This window comes from Ahaetulla prasina, chromosome 8 (genome assembly GCF_028640845.1).
Source record: "Ahaetulla prasina isolate Xishuangbanna chromosome 8, ASM2864084v1, whole genome shotgun sequence".
In the NCBI taxonomy this organism is placed as follows: Eukaryota; Metazoa; Chordata; class Lepidosauria; order Squamata; family Colubridae; genus Ahaetulla; species Ahaetulla prasina.
Genome location: NC_080546.1, coordinates 61,384,913 through 61,411,994, shown reverse-complemented (window position 1 = coordinate 61,411,994; position 27,082 = coordinate 61,384,913). Strand labels below are relative to the sequence as shown.

The following is a 27,082-nucleotide window of genomic DNA, read 5'->3' as shown; positions in this document are numbered from 1 at the left end:
GAAGGTGAACTCGGCCTCGGGATGCTCCGGGGACAGAAACGCCGCAAAAGAGTGACGGCTCAGCTGCCCCCAAGGGGAAGGGAGGACCCCAGAGAAGAGCCCGATGCTTCGCCGCAGCTACGCACCTGATCGGCCTCCCAAGGAGCTACAGCCGGGGTGCCTGTCAACGAGCTCAGCTCCCACAGCCAGCCCGGCCTCGCATTAGCCGGGGCCCCTTTCCAGCGGCTGGCAGGCAGCGGGGGCGCGGCCGGGGCCTCCAAAAGCAGTAGGGCCGCCTGGGCCTCGAGTCCGCGGCGGGCATCCTCCAGCCCTTGAAGCAGCAGCGGGGGCGGCGGCCTCCCGCAGCCCGTCGTCTCTAGGCGGAGAGCAGGCGGCAGTCAGTGGCTCCCAGGCGGCGATCCCCTCAGCCTCTTCCCCCCACTCCCCGCCTCCCGCCTGACTCACCAGCCCTGGGCCACCTCCCGCCTGACCCGGCCTCCGAGCGGGACTTGGCCGGAACCACCAGCGGCTCTCCGTCCGCCTCCCGCCGCCTCTTCCTCCCAGGCGGCCGAGGGGCACCGCCTCGCTTCAGTCCGTGCTCCGGGGGGACGGGGGACGGGGCGGTGGCAGGAGCAGCGCCTGTGCCTATCCCGCGCGCCGCTGCCCCCTGCCGCCACCGCGGCGGATCCCGCCGCCGCAATTCATCCTCAGTCACCCATTTTGGCGGCGCAGCTACACAGGTGCCACCTTTCCGTCGCTGCGCGAGCTCCCCCTGCCGCTCGGCGGCTGAACTGCCCCAACCCTCTTTGCAACAGCCCCGCGCCAGGACGGAAGAGTCACGTACAGAAACAGGAGCCATCTACGATTTTTATTACATATTTTACCCGAGACGTTGCGCAACCTTCTATTGCACCAGGCCGCCCCACATGGGAAGCCGGGCAGAATGGTGAAGGCGGCAGCCCCAGGCGGCCGCTGAGTTTCTAGTACTGGGGCTGGTTGAGAAGTGCAACAGAGTTGAGTTCAAGCGCCATGTGCGGGCCATATTCAATTATATTTTCATCATTTGCTGCGGGCCAATAAAAACTGACCCGCGGGCCGCAGTTGGCCTGCGGGCCGTAGTTTGGACACCCCTGTCTTAAAACTTGATTCCTTTTCATTTCACAAATTGAAGGCAAATATATGTGTCCCAGGATAATACTGCAGAATCCAGTCTGGGTTGGTCACTGGGATTAGAGGTTTAGTCTTCCAAGCTTTCAGACTGGTGCTGGAGCACATCCTCAGGGAACTTCTCTCTACCAGAATGTGGTAGAGATACATTCTGTGGTAGAAGTACATTCTGGTAGAGAGAAGTTTCCTGAGGATGAGCTCTAACACCAGTCCGAAAGCTTGGAAGGCTAAACCTCTAATCCCAATGACCGGCCTAGACGGGATCCTTTTCAATTTTTTCTTTTTGTGTTTTTACAAAATTCTTCAAAGCTTTAGCAAGCTTTTTTTCCGAAACCTAATACAGGAAAATTATCCAGGTCATTCTCTTGGTTTTGCTATTAGGTTTTACTATTAATTATTAACACATCAGCCAATTTCATATGTGTGTCCAGTGTAGCATCTTTTTCCATATTATTTTTGTGGCCTGTCAATTTTAAACCCATTTTCAGATCTTGTTTTGTAAAATTTGTTCCTTTTCCATAACATCTTTTAAATGCAGTCTGTTTATGACTGCCTATGAAGGCAGATATTCTTAAAATTAATTTCTTCATCCATTGTTCAAAAATATCCTTCAATATTTTCAGTTAAAATATTTTCTCCATTCTGTTTTTAGTAAGTCAAATTTAAGTTTTCTTCTTTCATTGTAATATTTAGTTCTGTCTAGTTGCTGCTAGTTTTCAGTCCTCAAGATCTCATTCTATATTTTTTTAAAGAGCATTCAAGACAAAATTATTTTCCTACAGGAAGGATTGTTATAATCAATTCCAAAAATCTTATTTCAAATCCATCTGGACTTTAGTCTGTTTGCCATTTTCCAAAATCAAAGATCAAAATACCATTTTCCTATTTATTTCCCCCCATTAAGTCTTTAAACTTCTATTGCTTAGGATTGAAAGAAACTCATCTAGTGCTGGGCAACCTGTTGATCTAAAAGTTCCTAATATCTCAGTGGTGTCAAACTCGATTTCACTGAGGACCACGTTAGGGTTGTGTTTGACCTTGGAGGGGTGGAGTGTGCGTGGCTAGGGTGGCCGGATCCAGCTTCACATCACCCATGTCAGGGGTGCCTGTGGTGGCTTGAGGACTCTGCCAGTGAAAACAGGCTCCCGAGCTCCGTTTTCACTGGCAGAGGCACTATGGGCTGGTCCTTTGCTGTTTCCAGGGTGGCCCAGGGGCCAGATCTAAACACCCCCAGGCCAAATCCGGCCCCCGGCCTTGAGTTTGACATCCCTGTAATAGTTGAAAAGCAGTTAAAAAGCCATTTTTGAAATTGATTAGGAAATAGGCAAACCCTGTGTCTTTTGAAAGCTCCAAACATAGATTGGACAAGACAGTTATCCCCAGAGCTCTAAACCCATTGGAGACTGTGGTCTCCTTGTGAAGAGCAACTATATAGGCAGAGCATTAGTGGGTGATTTCTTTGAAGAGGATTATGAAGTGATGGTCTATTAAGTGGGGTTCCTTCCACTTTTAGTGGGGCCATCTTCAGTTTCCCATTTCTTCCCCAGAAGTATTTTTTTGGGATTGCTGAATTGTGAAAACCAGGATGATTTTGATGGTGACTATAACTAATACATTATTTTGAGATTCAAATCAGAGAAATATTTGCAGAGGATTTAAATGAAATGCTGTTAGAAATAGCAATAGTTTGGCTATATTCAGTGGGATTCAAATAATTTAACAATCGATTCTCTGCCTTAATGACTGGCTGGGTAGGCATGGCTACATGGTCATGTGATTGGGTGGGCATGGCCAACTCGACATCACTCACATGGAGGAGCACCTCACCTGGCCTCTCCTCACCCCTCCCCTCCCAGCCACTTCTTGCCTCGTCTTGCATATGGTGAGGGAGGAAGCTTTTTCAAAGACATCTACCCCTTGATACTAGCCAATAAGATGAGATTTTGCTATCAGAAGACCTAATGTACATTTCCAAGTATTGTTTATCGCCATTCTCTTGGTAGGACTGAATGGAGAGATTTATAAAGATTTATAAAGAATAACAGAGTTGGAAGGGATCTTGGAGGTTTTCTAGTCCAACCCCTGCTCAAGCGTGAGACCCTATACTATTATGGACAAATTTCTTCTTAAAAATCTGCAGTGATGGTGTACCCAACTTCTGAAGGCATCCCATTCCTCTGATTAATTGTTCTCACTGTCAGGAAATTTCTTCTTGTTTCTAGATTGGATCTGTTTGATAAGTTTCCATCTTTTATTTTTTGTCTTGCCCTTAGGTGCTTTGGAGACTAGATTGTTGTCCTCCTCTTTGTGACAGCCCCTCAAATATTAGAAGATTGCTATCATGTCACTCTTAGCCGTTCTCTTTATTAGACAGACATACTTAGTTCCTACAACTATTCATCATGTTTTCACCTCCAGCCTTCTAATAATCTTTGTTGCTTTTCTCTATATTTTTTCTAAAATCTTGATATCTGTTTTGTATCACAGTGATCAAAATTGGATACAAGATGCCAAGTGTGATCATATATTCTGCCTTAGAACTCTTGCGCCTGCGAGGTGCCCCCGCCTCGCAGGAATGGCCCGCCGCATTATCAAGGGCCGGCCTCAATGACGGGTCTTGGGACCCACAGAGGTGGCATGCGAAAAAAAAGAGCCTTTGGGGGTTTTTAGATAGGGCTTTTTTAAGGGGTGGGAGGGTTAGGGCGGGCGTTGGGGGTAGCCCGTCGGGAGGGGAGCCAGTCCTTGCGCGTGCTCGTGACGGTTTTTTAATAGGTTCGGAGGTTAGGGGGGGAGATTGCGTTCCTGTTGGTGAGGGTGGCCCGATTTTCACGGTAAGTGGGAGGGGCAGATAAGGCGGAAGGGGGGGATCATATCGTTCTGGGGGGGCGCGCGCCCGATGTTTGCAAGCGGTCGCACGCCCCGATCCCTCGTCCTTTTCCCGTTCCCCGGATGGTCAAGACCCCCAGAGCCTGAGCCTGCGGCTGATGTTATGCAACGCACGGTCCGTAGTTAATAAGGCCCCCCTAATATATGGCCTTATCCAAGGGGCGCCATGGACCTTATAGGCGTTACGGAAACCTGGCTGGCACGGAAGGGGGTGTGCCCCTTGTGGAGATGTGCCCGGGTTTCCGTGCATTCCATCAGCCGAGGGCTCAGGGTAGGGGTGGCGGGGTGGCGGTTGTGATTAGAGAGAGTCTAGAGCCGAGGGAGACCACTGTACCTCAGATTGCCGGGTGCGAATCCCTCTTTGTGAGATGGGGTCATAGGTGCCAGATGGGTTTGCTGATCACGTACCTGGCTCCTTGCTGCGTGACAGCTGCCCTGCCCGAGCTCCTGGAGGTGCTGGCCGGGGTGGCAGTTGAAACCCCCAGACTTTTAGTCATGGGGGACTTTAACTTGCCATCGTCCGGCTCGTCATCAACGGCAGCTCGGGAGTTCATGGCTTCCATGACGGCCTTGGACCTGACCCAAGTAGTTGATGGCCCTACTCACATTGGGGGTGGCACTCTGGACCTGATTTTGTCTCTGGTCAGTGGTCGAGATCTGGACTTAAAGGAAATAGTCACTGAACCTTTGTCATGGTCAGATCACTCTCTCCTTCGTCTGGACTTTCTGACCGCCATTCACCACCGCAGGGAGACGGAGCCGATACGTTGGTTCCGTCCCAGGCGCCTGATGGACCCGGAGGGGTTCCGGACGGAGCTTGGGCCATTTCCTGAGGGTCTGGCTCACGGCTCGGCTGAGGAACTTGTTGCGGCCTGGGAACGGGCCGCGGCGGGGGCCTTAGACCGTGTCGTGCCTTTGCGGCCTCTGACCCGGCGCAGGTCCCAACCGGCTCCTTGGTTCTCCGAGGAGCTGAGAGGGATGAAACGCCGGAGAAGACGCCTAGAGAGTTCCTGGAGGTCCAGCCGTTCAGAAGCTGATCGGACACTAGTGAAGTCCTATACTAGGACTTACCTAGTGGCATTGAGGGAAGCGAGGCGTAGCTCCTCCCTCATTGCATCGGCAGATAACCGCCCAGCCGCCCTGTTTCGGGTGACCCGCTCCCTCCTACACCAGGGGGAGCGGGATGACCCGTTGCAGGGACGTGCTGAGGAGTTTAACGGTTATCTATACGATAAAATCATTCAGCTTCGGGATGGTTTGGACCAAGATTGCGGTGATACGGGTGAGACAGCTGAGGGTGGTCTTGGCGACATTTTATGGGATGAGTTTGACCCTGTCGCTCCCGAGGACATGGACAGGTTGTTGGGGAGGCTGAATGCCACCACGTGTTTACTGGACCCGTGCCCCTCCTGGCTGGTGCTGGCCACTCAGGAGGTGACACGAGGCTGGCTCCAGGCGATTACGGCGCTTCCTTGGTGGAGGGTGTCTTCCGCCGCCTTGAAAGAGGCGGTGGTGAGGCCCTCCTCAAGAAGCCTTCCTGGACCCGCTGTTTTAGGTAATTATCGTCCGGTCTCCAACCCGCCCGGCGAAGGTTGTAGAGAGTATGGTGGCATATCAGTTTCCTTGCACCTGGATGAAACTGTCTATCTAGACCCGTTCCAGTCCGGTTTCCGCCCGGTTACAGCACGGAGACGGCGTTGGTCGCTGGTGGATGATCTCTGGAGGGCCAGGATAGGGGTTGTTCCTCTGCCCTGGTCCTATTAGACCTCTCAGCGGCTTTTGATACCATCGACCATGGTATCCTGCTGCGCGGTTGGAGGGATTGGGAGTGGGAGGCACCGCTTATCGGTGGTTCTCCTCCTATCTCTCCGACCGGTCGCAGTCGGTGTTGACAGGGGCAGAGGTCGGCCCCGAGGCGCCTCACTTGTGGGTGCCGCGGGGTCGATTCTCTCGCCTTCTGTTCAACATCTACATGAAGCCGCTGGGTGAGATCATCAGTGGGTTCGTGTGAGGTACCAGCTGTATGCGGATGACACCCAGCTGTACTTTTCCACACCGGACCACCCCAACGAAGCCATCAAGTGCTGTCCCGGTGTCTGGAGGCCGACGGGTCTGGATGGGGAGAAACAGGCTCAAGCTCAATCCTCCAAGACAGAGTGGCTGTGGATGCGGCATCCCGGTACAGTCAGCTAAATCGCGGCTGACCATCGGTGGCGAGTCATTGGCCCCGATGGAGAGGGTGCGCAACTTAGCGCCCTCCTGGATGAACGGCTGTCTCTAGAAGATCACTTGACGGCCGCTCCAGGAGAGCGTTACCAGGTTCGCCTGGTGCGCCAGTTGCGCCTTTCTGGACCGGGAGGCCCTATGCACGGTCACTCACGCTCTTGTGACGCCTCGCCTGGATTACTGCAACGCCTCTACATGGGGCTCCTTGAAGGGCATCCGGAGGCTGCAGTTAGTCCAGAATGCGGCTGCGCTGGTGATAGATGGAGCCCCGTGGCTCCCGTGATAACACCCATCCTGCGCAGGCTGCACTGGCTACCTGTGGTCTTCCGGTGCGCTTCAAGGTTTTGGTGACCACCTTTAAAGCGCTCCATGGCATAGGGCCGGGTTATCACGGGACCGCCTACTGCACCAGATACCTCTCACCGACCCGTGCGCTCTCACAGGAGGGACTCCTCAGGTGCCGTCAGCTAGGCAGTGTCGTCTGGCGACGCCCAGGAAGGGCCTTCTGTGGGGCTCCCACCCTCTGGAACGAACTCCCCCCAGGACTCCGTCAACTTCCAGATCTTCGGACCTTCCGTCGCGAGCTCAAGACTCATTTATTCATTTGCGCAGGACTGGCTTAGATTTTTTAAATTTAGAGGGGTTTTAAATCGATTTTAATATTTATATTTCTATTTTTAACAATTGGTATTATTAACTATTGGCATTAGAATAAGTCTTTTAATGATTATTTTAATTTGTATATTGATGTTTTTTATATGCCTGTAAACCGCCCTGAGTCCTTTGGGAGATAGGGCGGTATATAAGTTTAAATAATAAATAAAAATAAATAAATAAATATAAAGCAGTCTATAGTGGTACTAATACTTCATGTAAACTTGATATTATTCCTCTGTTTAACCATGTAATCAAGGACTGCATTGACTTTTTTGGCTGTGACAGCACACGTATGACTCGTACTTAAGAGGTTTCCCACTAGGACTCCTAGATCTGTCTCAGTTACTTCCAGTTGAGCCAGGCACTACCTATTCTATATCTGTGCATTTGGTTTTTTTCTTGCCTAAGTGTAAAACTAATTTTACTCTCCATTAAATTGCATTTTTGGTGAGAAATGATGTTCTATAGTGGTATTCAGTTTACTACAATGATTTTTGCAAAATGCACTAAAGCTTGAAGAATACATCTCTGCTTATACTGATAAAGATTATTCTTTTTGAACATTAAAGCATATAGTCAAGCAAATATTTCCAATCCATTGTAAATGAAAACACATTTGAAAGGCAGTTTCAATGCCTCCTCAATGCCTGGGGAGGCAAACTTAAAGCTAGAGGCTTGCTTTGACTGCACTGATTGGAATATTTTTGAAGATGCCTCTGCAGATCTGGATGAACTCACAGCTACTGTAACATCATATGTCAGCTTCTGCGAAGACCTATGTGTACCGACCAGGAACTTGCGAATATAAACCCTGGTTCACAGCTAAACTTAAGCAGCTACGTCGTTGCAAAGAGGAAGCCTACAGAAAAGGTAATAAAATGCTGTACAATCAGGCCAGAAATGTATTAACAAGGGAGATCAGAGTAGCAAAAAGAAGCTTCTCTGAAAAGCTAAAGAATCAGTTTTCAGCAAATGAACCAGCAAAGATGTGGAAAACTCTTAAAAATATCACCGGCTATGGCAAACCTCCTTCCCAGGCTGAGGGAAATCAGCAACTGGCAGATAACCTGAACGTGTTTTACTGCAGGTTTGAAAGGAAACTACAGCCACCTATCTCCACAACCCCCATCTCAGACACACCAACAACAGCTAAGCCTCCTACAACTGACCCCATCCCATTGGGTTCATAACCCCTAGTGATCACAGAAAAGGAAGTGCAAGACCTATTTCACAGACAAAAGCCAGGAAAAGCGCCAGGCCCAGACAAGGTATCTCCTTCTTGCTTAAAGGTCTGTGCTGCCAATTGGCCCCCATCTTCACCCGTATCTTCAATAAATCGCTAGAAATGCACTATGTTCCTTCTTGTTTCAATGCTCTACTATCATCCCAGTGCTGAAGAAGCCCACCATCAAGGAACTGAATGACCACAGACCAGTTGCTCTAACATCTGTAGTCATGAAAACCTTTGAAAGGCTAGTGCTATCCCACTTGAAAACCATCACGGATCCACTGTTAGACCCCTTGCAATTTGCATTCTGAGCAAATAGATCAACAGATGATGCTGTTAATATGGCTCTGCACTACAGCCTACAACATCTTGAATCTCCAAAGACCTACGCAAGGGTCCTCTTTGTAGACTTTAGTTCAGCATTCAATACCATCCTTCCAGGCACTCTTCTAACTAAGCTAAATCAGCTACAGGTACCTGAACAGACTTGTAAGTGGATCATAAGCTTCCTAACAAACAGGAAGCAGCAGATGAAGCTAAGCAGAATCACATCAGATACCTGTACAATTACCACAGGGGCCCCTGCCCAAGTCTGTGTGCACTCCCCACCTCTCTTCTCTCTGTATACTAATGACTGCATCCCGAATAATCCATCTGTTAAACTACTGAAGTTTGCAGATGACACAACAGTGATCGGTCTCATTCGAGACAATAATGAATCAATATACAGATGGGAAGTTGAACAACTAGCCTTGTGGTATGACCGGAACAATCTGGAATTGAACACACTCAAACTTTTTTTTATTTTTTTTTATTTTTATTTACATTTATATCCCGCCCTTCTCCGAAGACTCAGGGCGGCTTACAGTGTGTAAGGCAATAGTCTCTTTCTATTTGTATATTTACAAAGTCAACTTATTGCCCCCCCAACAATCTGGGTCCTCATTTTATCTACCTTATAAAGGATGAAAGGCTGAGTCAACCTTGGGCCTGGTGGGACTTGAACCTGCAGTAATTGCAGGCTGCTGTGTTTTAATAACAGGCTATCTTACAGCCTGAGCCACCACGGCCTTGTAGAAAACTGTAGAAATGATGGTAGATTTTAGGAGAAACCCTTCTAGACTTCCACCTCTCACAATACTAGACAACACAGTATCAACAGTAGAGACCTTCAAATTTCTAGGTTCTACCATATCACAAGATCTAAAATGGACAGCTAACATCAAAAATGTCATCAAAATAGCACAACAAAGAATGTTCTTTCTGCGCCAAGTCAGAAAGTTCAAACTGCCCAAGGAGCTGTTGATACAGTTTTACCGAGGAATTATTGAGTCTGTCATTTGCACCTCTATAAGTGTCTGGTTTGGTTTTCAACCCAACAAGACAGACACAGACTTCCGAGGATAATTAGAACTGCAGAAAAACAATTGCTACCAACCTACCTTCCATTGAGGACCTGTATACTGCACGAGTCAGAAAGAGGGCTGTGAAAATATTTACAGACCCCTCACATCCTGAATATAAACTGTTTCAACTCCTATCCTCAAAACGATGCTATAGAGCACTTCACACCAGAAGAACTAGACACAAGAACAGTTTCCCCCCGAATGCCATCACTCTGCTAAACAAATAATTCCCTCAACACTGTCAAACTATTTACTAAGTCTGCACTACTATTAATCTTCTCATCGTTCCCATCATCCATCTCCTTCCACTTATGACTGTATGACTGTAAGTTTGTTGCTTGTATTCTTACGATTTATATTGATATTGTTTCCTGATTGCTTATTTGTACCCTATGACTATCATTAAGTGTTGTACCTTATGATTCTTGATGAAAGTATCTTTTCTTTTATGTACACTGAGAGCAAATGCACCAAGACAGATTCCTTGTGTGTCTAATCACTTGGCCAATAAAAAATTCTATTCTATTCTATTTTCAGAGCAGTCAGTGGATGTCTTACCATTCTTTCTCTTCTCTTTTAATTACATCTTTCTGCTTTATTTTTGTTCTTGGGCCTTATTGCCATATCCCAAAACTTTCACAGATCCTTCCCAAAGAACCACTTCTAATTTAACTGAAATTCATTCTCAGTTTTTCTGGTTACAGAACTTCCTTTTTCCTTCATTCATCATTTCTCCATTTAATGATGTTTGTATGTACTTGCAAGAAAAGGAATCATTTAACTTTGGAGCCGCCTGGGCAAGGGCAGCACACTGCATCCAGGCCCGGCTGCATCCTCCAAGCAGTAATTCCAGCACTGGCAGCCACTGCTGCCTCACAAGCCAGCCAGCCTAGCCTAGCCTGAGCCCGCCAGGTGCTCCTGGTCAGTCTCCCCGAGACCATGCGCAAAGGGACGATCACCTCGGCCCTGCTTTGTTCGGAAAAGCCAGTGGGTAAGGCCTCCTCATCCAACAAAGGGACTTGTACAGGGCTTCCTTCTTTCCCTCATTTGGGAGGATTTACAAAGAAAGGGCTGGGAACTTCAAGCCAGGCACATCCCACAGCCCCTACCCCTTTCACCTCTGCCAGAAGCTCTGGGCTGGGCAGTGGTTTGGCTTTCCCAGCTGGCCATGACCATGACCCACAATCACCGCCTGCCCTTCCACTCCTCCCATGGCTGGTGGCAGAGAGGAAGGCAAGCCAGGGATGAGGTGCCGCTGCTTGGCCCCTGCAGCCCACATCTCGCCCCACCTCTCTGCAGCTGCTGGGCCTCACCTTCCAACAAGCGGGGGTCAGGGGTGGCAAGGGAGCATGAACCTGTGCCATCCGCATTGCCCCTCCACCAACCAGCCCTCCCTCACGCACCCAGCAGCCCGCACCCTTTGGCCGAGCACAGGTCTTACCTTCATGGGCAGCTGCGGTGAGCAGAATGGTGCAAACGGGTTGGAGGGTAAGGTCAATGGCAGGGAGATCCCTTGCAGGCTTACTGTGTTCAGCTGAAGGACCTCCTGGGGGTGGGGGAACCTGGTGAAGTTCGGCCACCTTTCGGGCTCTGCTGCTGCCTTCTCACCCTTCCCTCTGCCTCGGGTCCCGCATCCAGCCCGCAATGGGGATGTGCTGCTCTCCGGACCAGCCTGGCCAGCAAGTGGGCAAACAGGTGCCCTCTGGGGAGAGCACCGTGCTGTGTGCCCAGACCAGGCATTTTCTCAGGCTTCCTACCCGTGCTGCAGTCCGTTGTTTTGCCTTTGTCCTTCCTAAATTGTACTTGCTCAACCAAAGGAATCTATTTACTTAATAAGACCCCACCTCCCAAAAAGAAAAAAGAGCGCAAACTTTCTTGCCACTTGCCTAACTTCATTAAACAGCAGCTTCAGGCTCCTTAAAATAGGCCATTAAAAGAAGAATGAAACAAAAAGGATTTCCCTCAAAATAACTCCTGATCCAGGGGTGGGTTCCACTTACCTTTTCTACTGGTTTTCAATGGGAGCTCATGCGCGGCACTTCTGCGCATGTGCAGACCATCTGTGATGACATCTGGTGGGTGGGTGGAGCCTCCTGCCACTGTTACTACCTGTTTGCAAGATCCGGACCGAACCGGTAGCAACCCATCACTGTCCTGATCATATGTTTCAGATGATCACACAATAAACCAGACTGGGGAATTTTGCAATTTTGGATTTCCTAGGGATGCAAAATTGCTATTAGTAAGGTACCAATATATACAGAGCTATAAAAATTAGGGATCACTATAGCCCAGAAGTAATGACAGACTGAAAGAAGCTGTCAGTGAATGCCCCTCCCCTCACTTCTCCTCTCTATGAGCCCACATGGTTCCTTCCCCTTTGGTTCCAGCCAAAGGCTTTGGGGCTGTGCTGAGAGTCTCTTTGCAAGCAGCAGCAGCAGCAGCAGGACCTGTGAGTGCCTGTGAGCAGGGTTGGCGGCCAGGGAAGGGATAGGAAACCAGACTATTTTTTGGAATTATTTGGGATTACAGGGCTAAAGGTCTTTTAAGCCTGAAGGAGAATTCACAAACAGATTTGCTTTTTGCCACACTTGTGCATGTGTATATACACACATGAATATATCTACCAAAATTGTTCCGCAACCAATTTGGTGGATGTACTTTATGGCAAGAATCAAAGCAGTGGGTGAATTCTCCTTCAGGCATTATACCATGTTTGCTTGTATTTGAATTAGTGTTAGCCAACTTCAGCTGATTTTGAAAAAGCTAGGAGACATGGATTGGGAGCTGGAAAACATCCTGAAAGGCCAAACAGCACAGGCACAAAAAAAGGGACAAGCGAGCCTCCCTGCTCCCTCCTCCTTCCTTTCGGATGGCATCATGGCAAGCGGCTCCAGCAATGTCGGGTGAGCGCAGAAACTGGGAGGGAGAGGTGAATCCTACCACTGCAGTTGGCCCTTCCCCCGCCCACTTTTAAAGCGCTACTTTACAAGCTGGCAGAAGCGCTGCTTTTCAAACTAGCAGAGCTGCTTTTCAAGCCGGCAGCAGTCCCTCCCCTACTCACCTACCAGCCTGGATCACATGGCTGCACTGGCGTCATCACCTCTCAGTCAGCTGGCCCCCACCTGCACCCTTTGGCCTTGCCTTCGGCAGCAGTGGTGTGATCAGAAGTGTAGTTCAACCAGTGAAATAACTAACCAGAAGTGTGCTGAAGTGGAAGATCGCTGGAAGATAAGGCCGATGGCGAGGGGCGGTGGTGAATCCCACCACTCCCCAGATGGATACTTTGCATTGGCAGGCCGTATCCGTCCCACAGGTTGTAGTTTGAGGATCAGGGGTGTATGTGATGGTTAGATTTGATTAATATAAAGTATGTTTTTTTCTTTAAATGCACACATACACACACACACACACACACACACACACACACACACATATATATACATACATGCACACACATACGCACCTTAATAATAAAGAATGTAATATGCAAGATGATTGTATAAATATATACATTATATAAATAAGAAAACTGCAGGCATACCAAACAAGAAAACAGTAACAAATTTTAAGAAAATTTGTATATTTGTTTGGTAATAGCTTTAGTTTTTGTAACCTCTTCATTTTTTAAAATCTCATTATATTAAAGAAATAATGGATTAGCATTCATCGTTAATGCTTCAAATCCATATATATGCATATTTCTGTGAGAGAATTTTAAAATATCCTTTCCAAATCCACAATTTTCAATCCCATGTTTCTAAACTTTTTTTATGATTTGGGCATCTTTACAGTCATTCTTGCTCTTTGAAATTAAAAAAAAATGGTTATTGAATGGGATCCATCAAATCATGGAATTTGAAACATCCCCCTTTTTTTTTTCAATATAAGAAATTTGGGGTGAGGGAAGATAACCTGTATTCCACTATGAAATTGTCTAAAAATGTGGATTCATCTGCCAAAATTAAACCCTGATTTAAAAATACTATTTTTTATTCTTGCGAAAGACACTTTACTGATTTTCTTTTATGGCAGTGCTGTTTCTTTGATTGGATTCATTAATATACACCACATTCTGTTGCTTACCAGGTATCATCGGCGACTATTAATATCACCCAGAGTCATCACATCCCAAGGGTTATAGGGTTATAACCCCACAGATTTGTGGTTTATATTTGAATGACTGTACATATATGAATGACCCCACATATTTGAATGACTGTATAAATTATTGTTTTGATTTTGAGACAGTCCTTGCAACATTCCTTAAACATTTTATACTAATAAATTCAGTGTGTTGTAAGATGCCAAGCAAAAACATAACATTCCGAAAATGACATATGCCAACATTTTTAAAAAGTATCTAGCCATGGAAACTTTATTTACCTTTTGTCTCCCAAATGTCAAGAATATGTGACATTTGGGGACAGGAAGGTAAATTCTATGGGTTACTTTTATTTTCAATGCATGCATTTAGGAATCTATTTCTTTACCAAGAGCCTTGTTTTGCAGGGTTCCTAAATACATAGCTACATACCATGTTTTCCCGAAAATAAGACCGGGTCTTATTTTCTTTTAGGGTTGAAAATAAGCACTTGGGCTTATTTTCAGGCAGGTCTTATTTTTTCTGAGGTGCAGGAGGCGGTGAATCTGGTTACCTCATGGCTGCTTGGCCCCTTAACCGCGGCCTGCGAATCAGTGAGCCAGTGAGGGCTAGGAGTCCTGTCTCTCCAGGTGCTAGCCCCAGCCCTGCCCATGGTGCCAGGCAACCTTGCAGCCACGGACCCCTCTCTTCAACAGCTCACCTTGTGGCTTTGGAGCATGGTTTGCACTCTGCCAGGCCTGGAGGTTGGGTGTTGCTCAGACTGCTGCTACGATGAGACAGAAAGCTATGCAGCCCATTGAAATTGGCTCCCCCCGCCACCTTTACCCGGCTGCTGCTGCTTGAGAAAAGGATGAAAAGGCAGGCAATTCTGGAAGATTTTGGGAAATACATGCTTAAGGTAAAAGTCCAGCCCAGCTTGTCCATTTCAAGCAATCAAATATCTCTGTGCGTGAGAGAGAATGAGAGAGAGAGTGGGGTATGGAGAGGAGTAACAAGAATTGCAGGCAAAGGTGTTTGAAAGGGTTTTCTCTGTGTCATTTCAACTGCAAGGCGTGTTGTGCTGTTGTGCGTGCAGGAGGTGGCACTGCCGTGAGGTTTGACATACCAGCACAGCTGCTTAGGGCAGGACGCCAGATACCATGAGGGTTTTGGGATTTTGGCAGCCTTTATGTGACTGGGATGCTTGAAGGCTCCCTGGCTTCCGAGGCAGACAAGGCCCAGTGTTTGTGCTCTGGTGCGCTCTTCTCCCAGGCAGTGGTAATGCATCTGCGCCGCATCCGGCTCACGAGTCTGGCCTGCTGATCTTGGGTGGAGGTGACAGCTCTAACCCAATCCTGGCCACCAATGCGTCAGGCAAGAACAAACCTTGCAGCATCCAGCTCCAAGAAACTGCGCCTGTCAGTGTTGCCTCTGTCCAATTCCTAGGGAAAAAAATCCTTGGCTCCATAGATTTAGAGAAAAGTACTTTTACTAGGAACAAACTAAATGCAAACGGTTTCAAGCAAGCGCTGAGGCACAGAGCGGGATCAGCACAGATGCAGATACAGTATACAGCCCAGCTCCCTTGTAGCTAGGCAACTGGAGGCCACTGCATACCAGAGCAAACTGACATGGCTTTAAAAGTAACTGCAGTTGCAAAGCTGCAATGTAAAGTGCTCCACAGTTCTCTTCCCCCCCCCCCATTTTATGGCAACAAGCATCCAGCTAACTGACAGAGCTGATATGACAAACCTCACAAAGACCCATTTCTGGCAGAGTTTGGGGGAGAGAAACAAGCCAGGGACTCTGTTGCTTCTGTTTTCCTTACGTGCAGCCAAAAGTTCGCAAAAGGCAAGAAGGTCCCCCTATCCCCAGTCCCAGATTGACAGGTTGCTATACCTGAGACTCATGTTGCGGGAGAGGAGGCACTGTGAGGGAGCCCATTTCTTACGTTGGCTGGGTGGGGGGTGCCCATGCATGGGTCAGACCTAGGGATGCCATCCTGAGCAGACGCCGAGCTGGAGGGAGGGGAGGGTCAGTCCCCTTACCCAGTTACCTGCCCTCCACTGTTTCTCATCAAGTGTGTGTGTGTGGCAGAGAAGAAGCCCTTTCAAACACCTTTGCCTGCAATTCTTGTTACTCCCCTCCCTCATTTCTCTTTCTCTCTGTCTCATTCTCTCTCTCTCTCTCTCTCTCTCTCTCTCACACACACACACACACACACACACACACACACACACACACTTGATTGCTTGAAAGAGACAGGTTGGGCTTTGGTTCTACTGTAAGCACACACTTCCCACAACCTTCCAGAATTGCCTGCCCTTTCATCCTTTTCTCAAGTAGCAGCAGTCGGGTAGAGGTGTGGGGGGTAGCCAATTCCGACGGGCCACATGGCTTTCTGCCTCATCGTAGCAGCAGCCTGAGCAACACCTGAGTTCCAGGCCTGGTCGCTGCCTGCTCCAGAACCACAAGGTGAGCTGTTGAAAAGAGGGTTCCTTGGCTGCAAGGTTGCCTCGCACCATGGGCAGGGCTGGAGCTAGCAAGAGTGCACTGGAAACATCTCCAGGCACCCAGAGAGGCAGAACTCCTGTCCCTCACTGGATCAACTGATCCACGGGCTGCAGTTAAGGGGCCAAGCAGCCATAAAGTGACCAAGGAAGGGAAGGGCTGCCTCCTGTGATGGCCACACCCACCACAAAAAATCAGGCTAGGACTTATTTTTGGAGTAGATTGTATTTTTTTCATTGAATGCATGTAAGCTACTGGAGCAGCAAGCAACGTGTCTTAAAGGTGTTTTGAATGTCCATTCATTCGCAGCCAGCAAGATCAGTGGCAAATAATTGTGGAAACTATGCTGGAAATCATCTGGAGGATCCCTACATGCTATTTCTGGATTAGAAAGGCTTCCTTCATGTTAGCTTACCAAAGCAAAGCTAATGAACAGTTCTTAACAACATCCTAACTACTATGCCTGCCAATTAGCAAGTAATGCTCTAAATGTATATAAATTCAGTAACAGTAACAGAGTTGGAAGGGACCTTGGAGGTCATCTAGTCCAACCCCCAGCTCACACAGGAAACCTGTATATCTGTTTCCAGAGAAGTCCGCAAAATGATTCTAACTTTGTAACAATTCAAATACCAGTACCTAATGGTTAAACAATAGGTTCACATGTAAAGGTCTGTTGCTGCTTTGTAGTGTTTTTATTATCAATATTGGTAATGACTCTTTTCTTTGTCTTTCACTGTGCAATTGAATGTTGATCAAAGCTGGTTCTGTGAAGGTAAAGAACTACAAAATTCTCCTGATATTCAGATCTGTTCGGAAAGTGGAGGACTCCAGACATTAATCATAGCAGAAGCTTTTGAAGACGACACAGGGCGCTACTGTTGCCTGGCCTCTAATTCTCTTGGCTCTAGTTCTTCTTCAGCAGAATTATTTGTTAAAGGTAAGAAGACATGGCAATAAAAATATCATGCATTGGGTTCTGTTTTTACTACCATGTTCTCCAAAAAGAAGGCCGGGTCTTATTTTCTTTTGACCCCCGAAAAAATGGCTAGGCATTCTTTTTGGAGGGTTCTAATTATTGACTCACTTTGCGGCAGTGGCACAGACAGCCCCACCCAGCAGGAGCCTGCTGCTGGCCCACTTCTTATGCGGCCACTTGCTGCCACTCGCACACATTACCCTGGCCTCCATTTCACCTTCAGATGTCTGCTGGAAGGCATCTGCAGCCGATAATAGAGCTCCAGATCAATCCAGAGCTCTATTATTGGCTGCAGATGCCTTCCAGCAAGCATCTGAAAGCAAAACAGGCCAGGATGATGCATGTGAATGGCAGCAAGCAGCCACAGAAGAAGTGGCTGCAGAAGAAGGAGAAGCAGGTGTCGGGGTGTGCGAGGCCTTGTAAGTAGGGCAGCTCCACCCCCCAATCCCCAGCCTAGCTTATTTTTTACTTGTGTGCCTCACCCCACCCCTTGCACCCTGGGGTGGCTGGGGTCTTAATTAGGGATAATTTTGTGGGTGGGGCTTAATTTGATTGCATATGCTCAAAAACGTGATAGGGCTTCTTTTCAAGGTGAGTCATCTTTTTGGAGAAACACAGTACTATATTTATAACAACAGCTCTAGCTTTCACAGGTTTATGGCTCTGCAATCTGACTCTGCATGTCTAAATTGTCAATGTCTACAATGATGAAAAAGCCTAATGTTAATTGTTACAATTCTGCTATATATAGCAGTTCTTCTATTTTTAATTATACCTTTTCAACAAGTTAGACTTTTGAAAACTATTTTTAAACAAAAACTGAAAGGCTGTAAAACAGGGCAGACAACCTTTTTTTCCACAGGAGGGTATCCTGTTTATTTTTGAAGTCCAAGAACTGCTGGGGAATGATTATGACATGGTGTGGTCATGTCTATAGTGGCAGTGAGTGGTATTTGATATTTTCAAAGTGTATATTATAAGCAGTATAGTTTTCATGAATGCTTTCCCATTCATAACATGGCCTGAAACAAAGCAACATTTTCTGGCAAAATGGTTTCACCCCATCACTACCCATATCCATGTCAGTTACCAATTTGTCATCTTCCCATCTGTGGACATACATACAAAGCGCTATGACAGGAGTGTCAAACTCAATTTCATTTTGAGGGCTGCATCAGCATTATGGTTGCCCTCAAAGGGCCAGTTGCATGGCTGGGTGGTCATAGCTGGAACACCGCGACTAGGTGGATGTGGCAGGGTGGGCATGGCCGGCTCGACACTGCTCACTGGGCGCAACTGATTTGAGACAGGGTGGAACAAGTAACACTGACTAACTCGACATGGGAACAATTCGGTGCCCCACAAACTCCTTGCCTCCTCAAACAGCTGGTAGTGAAGCACATGCGCACACATCCACACCCATACCCACATCCACATCCACACACTGCATTTTAAGTTTAGGTACTTTTAGCCTTCTCCTCAAGGCCAGGCATAATTAGCAGTTTGCAAGCTCAGATGTGGATAAAAGTCTCCAAGCTTGGAACGGTGTGTGTGTTTTTATTTGTGTGCACACACGCATGCATATCACACCAAAGGAGACATTCTTCTTCCAATCCAATGGTGAAATCTTCCCCGGTTTGCCATCAGTTTGCTGCCCGTGCATGCAGGTGGACGATGACGCTGCTGCATGTGGAAGCATAGAGGAGAAAGTTTGCAGGAAGCCGTTTCCTCCAAGTCCAACTTCTGCTTGACAGGTCTCTGGAGAGCAAAAGGAGGTGGCAGGGGAACAGTGCTCCCCGGTCCTGCATGAGGGAGGCTGGCCCTTCTCAAAAGGGAATCCCCATTTACAATCATGTATGGTAAGGATGCTGGCTTGTTGGGGCAGCCTTCCCTCATGCAGCTCCCCCACCACCCTCTTCTCCTCTCCAGAGATCTGTCAAGGCAGAAGTTGAATTTGGAGGAAAATGCTTCCTGCAAACTTTCTCCTCTGTGCTTCCGCATGCAGCAGTCTTATCCTTTGCATCCTGTGGAGGACCAGGCAAGGCTGGGAGGGGGGATCCAGAGGTCTCCAGCAGGGGAAGGTGAGACCAGGGCAAGTGCCAAAGCCTTGTCCACCAGAGGAGCCTTGCCATCCCTCTCAGGCCACATGAAGGATCCCCAGCACAGGCCCTGCTGCTACCATTGGCAGCAGAGGGTAAGCACCCAGCCTGGCCCTCAAGCTCCTGGGGCACTGGGACCCCTAGCCCAGCCCAGCCCAGCCCAGCTCCACTTCTCCAAGGAGGCACCTGGCCATGCTTACCTCCTCTTCAAGGCTGCTGCTGCTGTGTTCACTCTCCTTGATTAGGTTGCTCATGGTGGATGTGGGAGGACAAAGTGCATGGGTCAGAGGGAGGCCCACTGCCTCTCCATTCCCGTGCGGGTACAGGAGGCAGAGTGGTGGCTGTCCCAGTGAAAGGGATGTGCTAGCGGGCTGTAGACACAGCTGGAGAGGCCGGACAAGCAAGAGGGCCATGGAGACAGCAGAAGCTGGTGATGGGCGTGGGGCTGCTACTGGGGCTCTACTATGTGCTGATCGACAACTTCATGTTGAGCACCTGGGCCAGAACACGGTCAGCCTTAGACTGGCCCATGGGGCTGCCCTGGAGACAGCGAGGGCCCAGCCCCCGCTGCCTTGTCCCTGGCCCACCCTGGCTGGGGCATTCCCCCGAGCATGTACTTAGGAGGAAGCGAGTATATTGGGGCTGGCATCCTCATTGTCCATCTTGCCTCCGGATCTAACCACATTGTGGGCTGGATCTTGCCTACAGGCCTTGAGTGTCACATGTCTGCACTAAGATAAGGACACTATAATTTTTCTTTTCCAAGAAAGTAGATGGATTTTGTATGGAATTCAACAGTTTTATGAGAACCAGACATAAATTGTAGCTTTTCAGAATGCTAATTTCATTTTATGTGACTTAAGTTTAAAAACTTTAAATTAAATAAATTACAATAATTGGATGGGAGAAGACTGGCGAACACCAAAGTGTCATGGAAATTTCAGCAATACTGAAATCATGGAGATTGTCATAAATCAGTAGTGTCAAACTCAAAGTTCGCAGGCCGGATTTAGACCATGGGGTGCTTAAATCTGGCCGATGAGGCCAGCCTGGAAATAGCAAAGGACTGGCCCGTGGTGCCTCTGGCAGTCAAAACAGGGTGTGGGGGACTGGATGGGCTTCTGCTGTATTCTACCGGCCAAAACAGGGCGTAGGGTTCCCAACACCGTTTGGCTGGCAGGGTGCTACAGGAGGCATCTGTTCCATCGTCCCATTCCCCCTGTACCTCCCCGCCGACCTGCAGAGGAGAACTACAATGCTGATCCGGCCCTTGAAGAAATCCAGTTTGACACCCCTGTCTTAAATATTTTGTTTATAAACATGCAGCTGTATTACACCTGATGTTATCACTAATGATTCTGTTTCCTACTTTTCTGCAGGTGCCAGTTCCTCTGATTCTGATAGTGAACATTTCAAAACAAAATCTGGAGCCATGCCCCAGTGAGTTTACAGAACAAAACCAACTATGTTGTGTTTAATGTTTCTATGGCCATTTGAAAGGATAATTGCTAAGCTGTTCTGCTTCACATCTTCCTCCTGTAATCGCTTTATGCAGGGAAAGAATTAACTACTGTTAATCAATAATTAAGTACTGTTGATGTATTGGATTAAACCTTGACCGTAGAATAACTATGAAGACTAATTATTTCATATTCCCAAGATGGATTCCAAGCATATCAGAAAAATTATCTTTGTTGTAATGCATAACTAATGTTTATGTAAGAAATATTTCCTAAAATACAAAGAATTTGATGAGCAAATATTAGTGTTAGTTTCATTGCCGCACTGGAAACATATTAAGCTGCAGTTTTCTACTTATTGAAGACATAGACAATGGAAAATGTAGGTAATTGGTTACAGGTCCCTAATCAGAATGTAAGTAATCAAGCTGATTTAAACAGCTTGGCATACAAATGTTATCACTTTTATCCTCAAGAACAGTGTAAACACTACTTCTGAATTGGATGGCATAGAAATAGGATACTGCAATGATGAGAATGTCTTCTTTACTTTGAACTTTTGACAGCAAATTTGCTAAGGAAAAGATATACATCCACAATCATTGTATGACTGTTAGAACAAAAGTATAACTATCAATCCAAATGTGGAATGCCTGTTTTAAATTTTTTTTAACAAAAAAGGTAAAAATTTTAGAAATCGGCTTGAAAGAAAAAAAAACCACTTGCTTTACTTTAAGATGTGTATAATTATAGCTTGGAGCAATTTTTAATATTAAAAAGTTAGCTGATTAAAGAATAAGGGTTCAAAGAATATGTTTTCCCTCTTAAATTGCTAAGAGCAAGAAGAATAGAATAAACAATTGAGGTTTATTGTGGCTCTGTAAGGTTTATTGTGGCTCTGAGCCTCTGTGGCTCAGACTGCTAATGCAGTCTGTTATTAACAGCAGCTGCCTGCAATTACTGCAGGTTCTAGTTCCACCAGGCCCAAGGTTGACTCAGCCTTCCATCCTTTATAAGGCAGGTAAAATGAGGACCCAGATTGTTGGGGGCAATAAGTTGACTTTGTATATAAATTATACAAATAGAATGAAGACTGTTGCTAACATAGTGTAAGCTGCCCTGAGTCTTCGGAGAAGGGCGGAATATAAATGCAAATAATTAAAAAAAAAAAAAAAAGGTTGGGTGTGTGCTCAGAGAAAACAAGTTGTTAGAACCCTCAGGATGTTCCCCAAGGTTTCCTGATGTTAGTAATTACTTAATTAAATCTAAGTTAATATATGTAAATTCCTATTTCCTACCACTTAACTACCAAATAAGTAACAGGATGGAAAGTTAGTGTGGAATTTAGCAATTGAGTTAGTCATGAGAAAAGGCTCTACAGTGTTCTGTTTCATGAAATGGGAAGCATTTTATGAGCACACCAAGTGACTTTCTGTCTGTTTTGATTTGTCCGTTTATTCAGGGCTCAGAAGAAAAGCACTTCTGTTTCATTGACAATTGGATCGTCAGCTCCAAAGTCTGGAATTACTACAGCAGTAATCCAGCCTATCTCTGTGCCTAATCAGCAGGTATATATTTATGTGCTACTTTAGAACATCAGATGTTTGTTACATTAATTATTATTTATTTATTATTATTTAGCATATGATGAGAACATGACAGAAGAGAAGTAAACATATATACACAGTCCACATAATTATATGTACCATCTGTCATCATCTTGCCATTCGGAGATGGAGCCTCTACTTTGCCGATTCTTAGTCTCAGCTGCTACGCATTATACTGCTTGTGAACTCTTGCGCCTGCGAGGTGCCCCCGCCTCGCAGGAATGGCCCTCCTCATTATCGAGGGCCGGCCTCCATGACGGGTCTTGGGACCCACAGAGGTGGCATGCGAAAAAGAAGAGCTTATGGGGTTTTTTAGAGAGGGAATTTTTAAGGGGTGGGAGGGTAGGGGCGGGTAATGGGGGTAACCCGTCGGGTAGGGGGCCAGTTCCTGCACATGCTCGCGGCGGTTTTTTACTATCAGGTTCGGAGGTTATGGGGGAGGAGTTTGTTCCTATTTGTGAGGGTGGTCCTATTGACACGGTAAGTGGGAGGGGCAGGTATGGCGGAAGCGAGGGGTCATATCAAGTTCCGGGAGCGCGTGCTCGATGTCTTAAAGCAATCACGCGCTCCGACCCCTTGGACTTTTCCCGTTCCCCGGATGGTCAGGATCCTCAGAGCCTGGGCCTTCGGTTGATGTTGTGCAATGCTCGGTCCGTGGTGAACAAAGCCCCCCTTGTTTGTGATCTTATACAGGGGGGTTCCGCGGACCTTATGGGCATTACGGAGACCTGGTTGGGCACTGAAGGGGGCGTGCCCCTTGTTGAGATGTGCCCGCCGGGTTTCCGTGCATTCCATCAGCCGAGGGCCCAGGGTAGGGGTGGGGGGGTGGCGGTTGTGATTAGAGAGAGTCTAGAGCCGAGGGAGACCACTGTACCTCAGATTGCCGGGTGTGAATCCCTCTTTGTGAGATGGGGTCGTAGGTGTCAGATGGGCTTGCTGATCACGTACCTGGCTCCTTGCTGCGTGACAGCTGCCCTGCCCGAGCTCCTGGAGATGCTGGCTGGGGTGGCAGTTGAGACCCCCAGACTCTTAGTCATGGGGGACTTTAACTTGCCATCTTCCGGCTCATCATCGACGGCAGCTCGGGAGTTCACGGCTTCCATGACGGCCTTGGATCTGACCCAAGTAGTTGATGGCCCTACTCACATTGGGGGTGGCACTCTGGACCTGATTTTTCTCTCTGGTCAGTGGTTGAGAGATCTGGACTTAAAGGAAATAGTCATCGAACCTTTGTCATGGTCAGATCCCTCTCTTCTTCGCCTAGACTTTCTGACCGCCATTCACCACCGCAGGGAGGCGGAGCCGACACGTTGGTTCCGCCCCAGGCGCCTGATGGACCCTGATGGGTTCCGGACGGAGCTTGGGCCGTTTCCTGAGGGTCTGGCTCACGGCTCGGCTGAGGAACTTGTGGCGGCCTGGGAACGGGCCGCGGCGGGGGCCTTAGACCAGGTCGTGCCTTTACGGCCTCTGACCCGGCGCAGGTCCCAACCGGCTCCTTGGTTCTCCGAGGAGCTGAGAGGGATGAAGCGCCGGAGAAGACGCCTAGAGAGTTCCTGGAGGTCTAGCCGTTCGGAAGCTGATCGGACACTAGTGAAGTCCTATACTAGGACTTACCTAGTGGCATTGAGGGAAGCGAGGCGTAGCTACGCCTCCTCCCTCATTGCATCGGCAGATAACCGCCCAGCCGCCCTGTTTCGGGTGACTCGCTCCCTCCTACACCAGGGGGAGCGGGATGACCCGTTGCAGGGACGTGCTGAGGAGTTTAACGGTTATCTATACGATAAAATCGTTCAGCTTCGGGATGGGTTGGACCAAGATTGCGGTGATGCGGGTGAGATGCTCGAGGGTGGTCTTGGCGATATTGTTTGGGATGAGTTTGACCCTGTGGCTCCTGAGGACATGGACAGGTTGCTGGGTAGGCTGAATGCCACCACATGTTTACTGGACCCGTGCCCCTCCTGGCTGGTGCTGGCCACTCGGGAGGTCACACGAGGCTGGCTCCAGGCGATTACGATCGCTTCTTTAGTGGAGGGTGTCTTCCCGGCCGCCTTGAAAGAGGCGGTGGTGAGGCCCCTCCTTAAGAAGCCTTCCCTGGACCCGGCTGTTTTAGGTAACTATCGTCCGGTCTCCAACCTTCGCTTTGCGGCGAAGGTTGTAGAGAGTATGGTGGCATATCAGTTTCCCTTGCACCTGGATGAAACTGTCTATCTAGACCCGTTCCAGTCCGGTTTCCGGCCCGGTTACAGCACGGAGACGGCTTTGGTCGCGTTGGTGGATGATCTCTGGAGGGCCAGGGATAGGGGTTGCTCCTCTGCCCTGGTCCTATTAGACCTCTCAGCGGCTTTCGATACCATCGACCATGGTATCCTGCTGCGCCGGTTGGAGGGATTGGGAGTGGGAGGCACCGTTTATCGGTGGTTCTCCTCCTATCTCTCCGACCGGCCGCAGTCTGTGTTGACAGGGGGGCAGAGATCGGCTCCGAGGCGCCTCACTTGTGGGGTGCCGCAGGGGTCGATCCTCTCGCCCCTTCTGTTTAACATCTACATGAAGCCGCTGGGTGAGATCATCAGTGGTTTCGGTGTGAAGTACCAGCTGTATGCGGATGACACCCAGCTGGACTTTTCCTCAACGGACCACCCCAACGAAGCTGTCGAAGTGCTGTCCCGGTGTCTGGAGGCCGTACGGGTCTGGATGGGGAGAAACAGGCTCAAGCTCAATCCCGCCAAGACAGAGTGGCTGTGGATGCCGGCATCCCGGTACAGTCAGCTTAATCCGCGGCTGACCATCGATGGCGAGTCATTGGCCCCGATGGAGAGGGTCCGCAACCTAGGCGCCCTCCTGATGAACGGCTGTCTCTAGAAGACCATTTGACGGCCGTCTCCAGGAGAGCGTTCTACCAGGTTCGCCTGGTACGCCAGTTGCGCCTTTCTGGACCGGGATGCCCTATGCACGGTCACTCACGCACTCGTGCCACCTCGCCTGGATTACTGCAATGCTCTCTACATGGGGCTCCCCTTGAAGGGCATCCGGAGGCTGCAGTTAGTCCAGAATGCAGCTGCGCGGGTGATAGATGGAGCCCCTCGTGGCTCCCGTATAACACCCATCCTGCGCAGACTGCACTGGCTACCTGTGGCCTTCCGGGTGCGCTTCAAGGTTCTGGTGACCACCTTTAAAGCGCTCCATGGCATTGGGCCGGGTTATTTACGGGACCGCCTACTGCTACCGAATACCTCTCACCGACCCGTGCGCTCTCACAGAGAGGGTCTCCTCAGGGTGCCGTCAGCGAGGCAATGTCGTTTGGCGACGCCCAGGGGAAGGGCCTTCTCTGTGGGGGCTCCCACCCTTTGGAACGAACTACCCCCCGGACTCCGTCAGCTTCCGGACCTTCGGACCTTCCGCCGCGGGCTTAAAACATACTTATTTAATTGTGCAGGACTGAGCTAGATTTTAAATTTCTGGGTTTTAATTGGGTTTTATTTGTATATTTTAATTAACGGGCTTTAAAATAAGTTTTTTAATTGTTTTTATTCTGTATTTATATGTTTTTAAGCGCCTGTGAACCGCCCTGAGTCCTTCGGGAGATAGGGCGGTATATAAATATGATTAAATAAATAAATAAATAAATAAATAAATAAATACAACATCTATGGGGTATGGTACTGACCTCATAACTGGATGTCCAGCTATCCAGGAGATCACCTTTAGCATTGCTTCATGCAGATCTTCTACGGAACTGGAGAATTACTGTATTTTTCGAGCTATAAGATGGGTGGAAATGTCTGTGCTTCTTATAGAGTGAATGTTGCTGAAGCCCCACCCACCCACCAGCCCCCCACTCTTCAGCCTCTGCCTCCCAGCAGTTTGCCTCCTTGCAGCAAATAGCAAACACCCTGATCAGCTTCAGCACAGCCTGATTTAGCACGAACAGTTAATTGGTGGTTGGATCTGCCTCCCAGAATACCACTGATCAGTTGTTCCAGGCTGCGGGGATTGCCACTGCCCATGGGCACCGGCGCTGCCCATTGCTGCTGCCACCTATCACTGCCTCCACATGTCCATTTTTTGCCTCTGTGTATCCCCAATTTTGGCCTCTATGCGCCCCATTTCAGCCTCTGCATGTCCCATTTTCAGCCTCTGTGTGTCCCATTTTTGGCCCGTTCCAGGCAGCAGCTGAAAACAAGATGCACTGAGCCAAAAATGGGATGCGTGGAGGCTGAAAATGGGGCACTCAGAAGCTGTCGTGTCCCACTCCTCCGCTGACGGCCAGGTCAGGGAAATCCGAATCAGGCTTGCCTCTGCAGCTCTGCCCAAAGTCCTAGCAAAGTCCTCAGAGCAGGCAGGAGACCGGTAAGTGACTTCAGCAAGATAAGTTCAACTTTGCCTGACTCAGAGACTGCCAGAAAGCAGATCCTTTATATAGGCCATGGGGTGTGGCTCCATGACTCAGCACTCATTAAGGCCTGCCCCTCCCTTCCTTCTGTTGCCTCCGCCTATCCAATCTTCTGATGCGAGGGTCACTCCAATCAGCTGTTAGAAGTAAACTTTCCTCAGGCTCACATGCTGTGGAGGAGGGGGAGGGGTCTAGCTGCTCCATTTGCCTGGGCATTGAGCCAGGGCTGGGGCCGGGGGATGCTCCCTCCTCTGCAGCCTGCTTGGGCATGGAGCCAGGGCTGGGACCGGGAGGTGCCCCCTCCTCTGCAGCTTGTCTGGGCATGGAGCCAGGACTGGGGCCAGGAGGCATACATTCCTCCGTGTTCAGGAGCAGATAAGCAGACCCCGGCTGTGGTGAGAGC

General features: G+C 48.6%; 1 protein-coding gene across 7 annotated transcripts in view; it reads left to right on the top strand.

The window, feature by feature from the left end:
- Nucleotides 1-27,082, top strand: part of PALLD (palladin, cytoskeletal associated protein) — a 567,705-nt gene that overhangs the window by 260,435 nt on the left and 280,188 nt on the right. For all 7 annotated transcript variants that reach the window (XM_058192526.1, XM_058192524.1, XM_058192521.1 and 4 more), the window contains exons 3-5: nt 16,906-17,084; nt 20,602-20,662; nt 22,145-22,250. In XM_058192526.1, the coding sequence (XP_058048509.1) occupies nt 16,906-17,084; nt 20,602-20,662; nt 22,145-22,250 (346 nt within the window). The remainder of the gene's footprint in view (nt 1-16,905; nt 17,085-20,601; nt 20,663-22,144; nt 22,251-27,082) is intronic.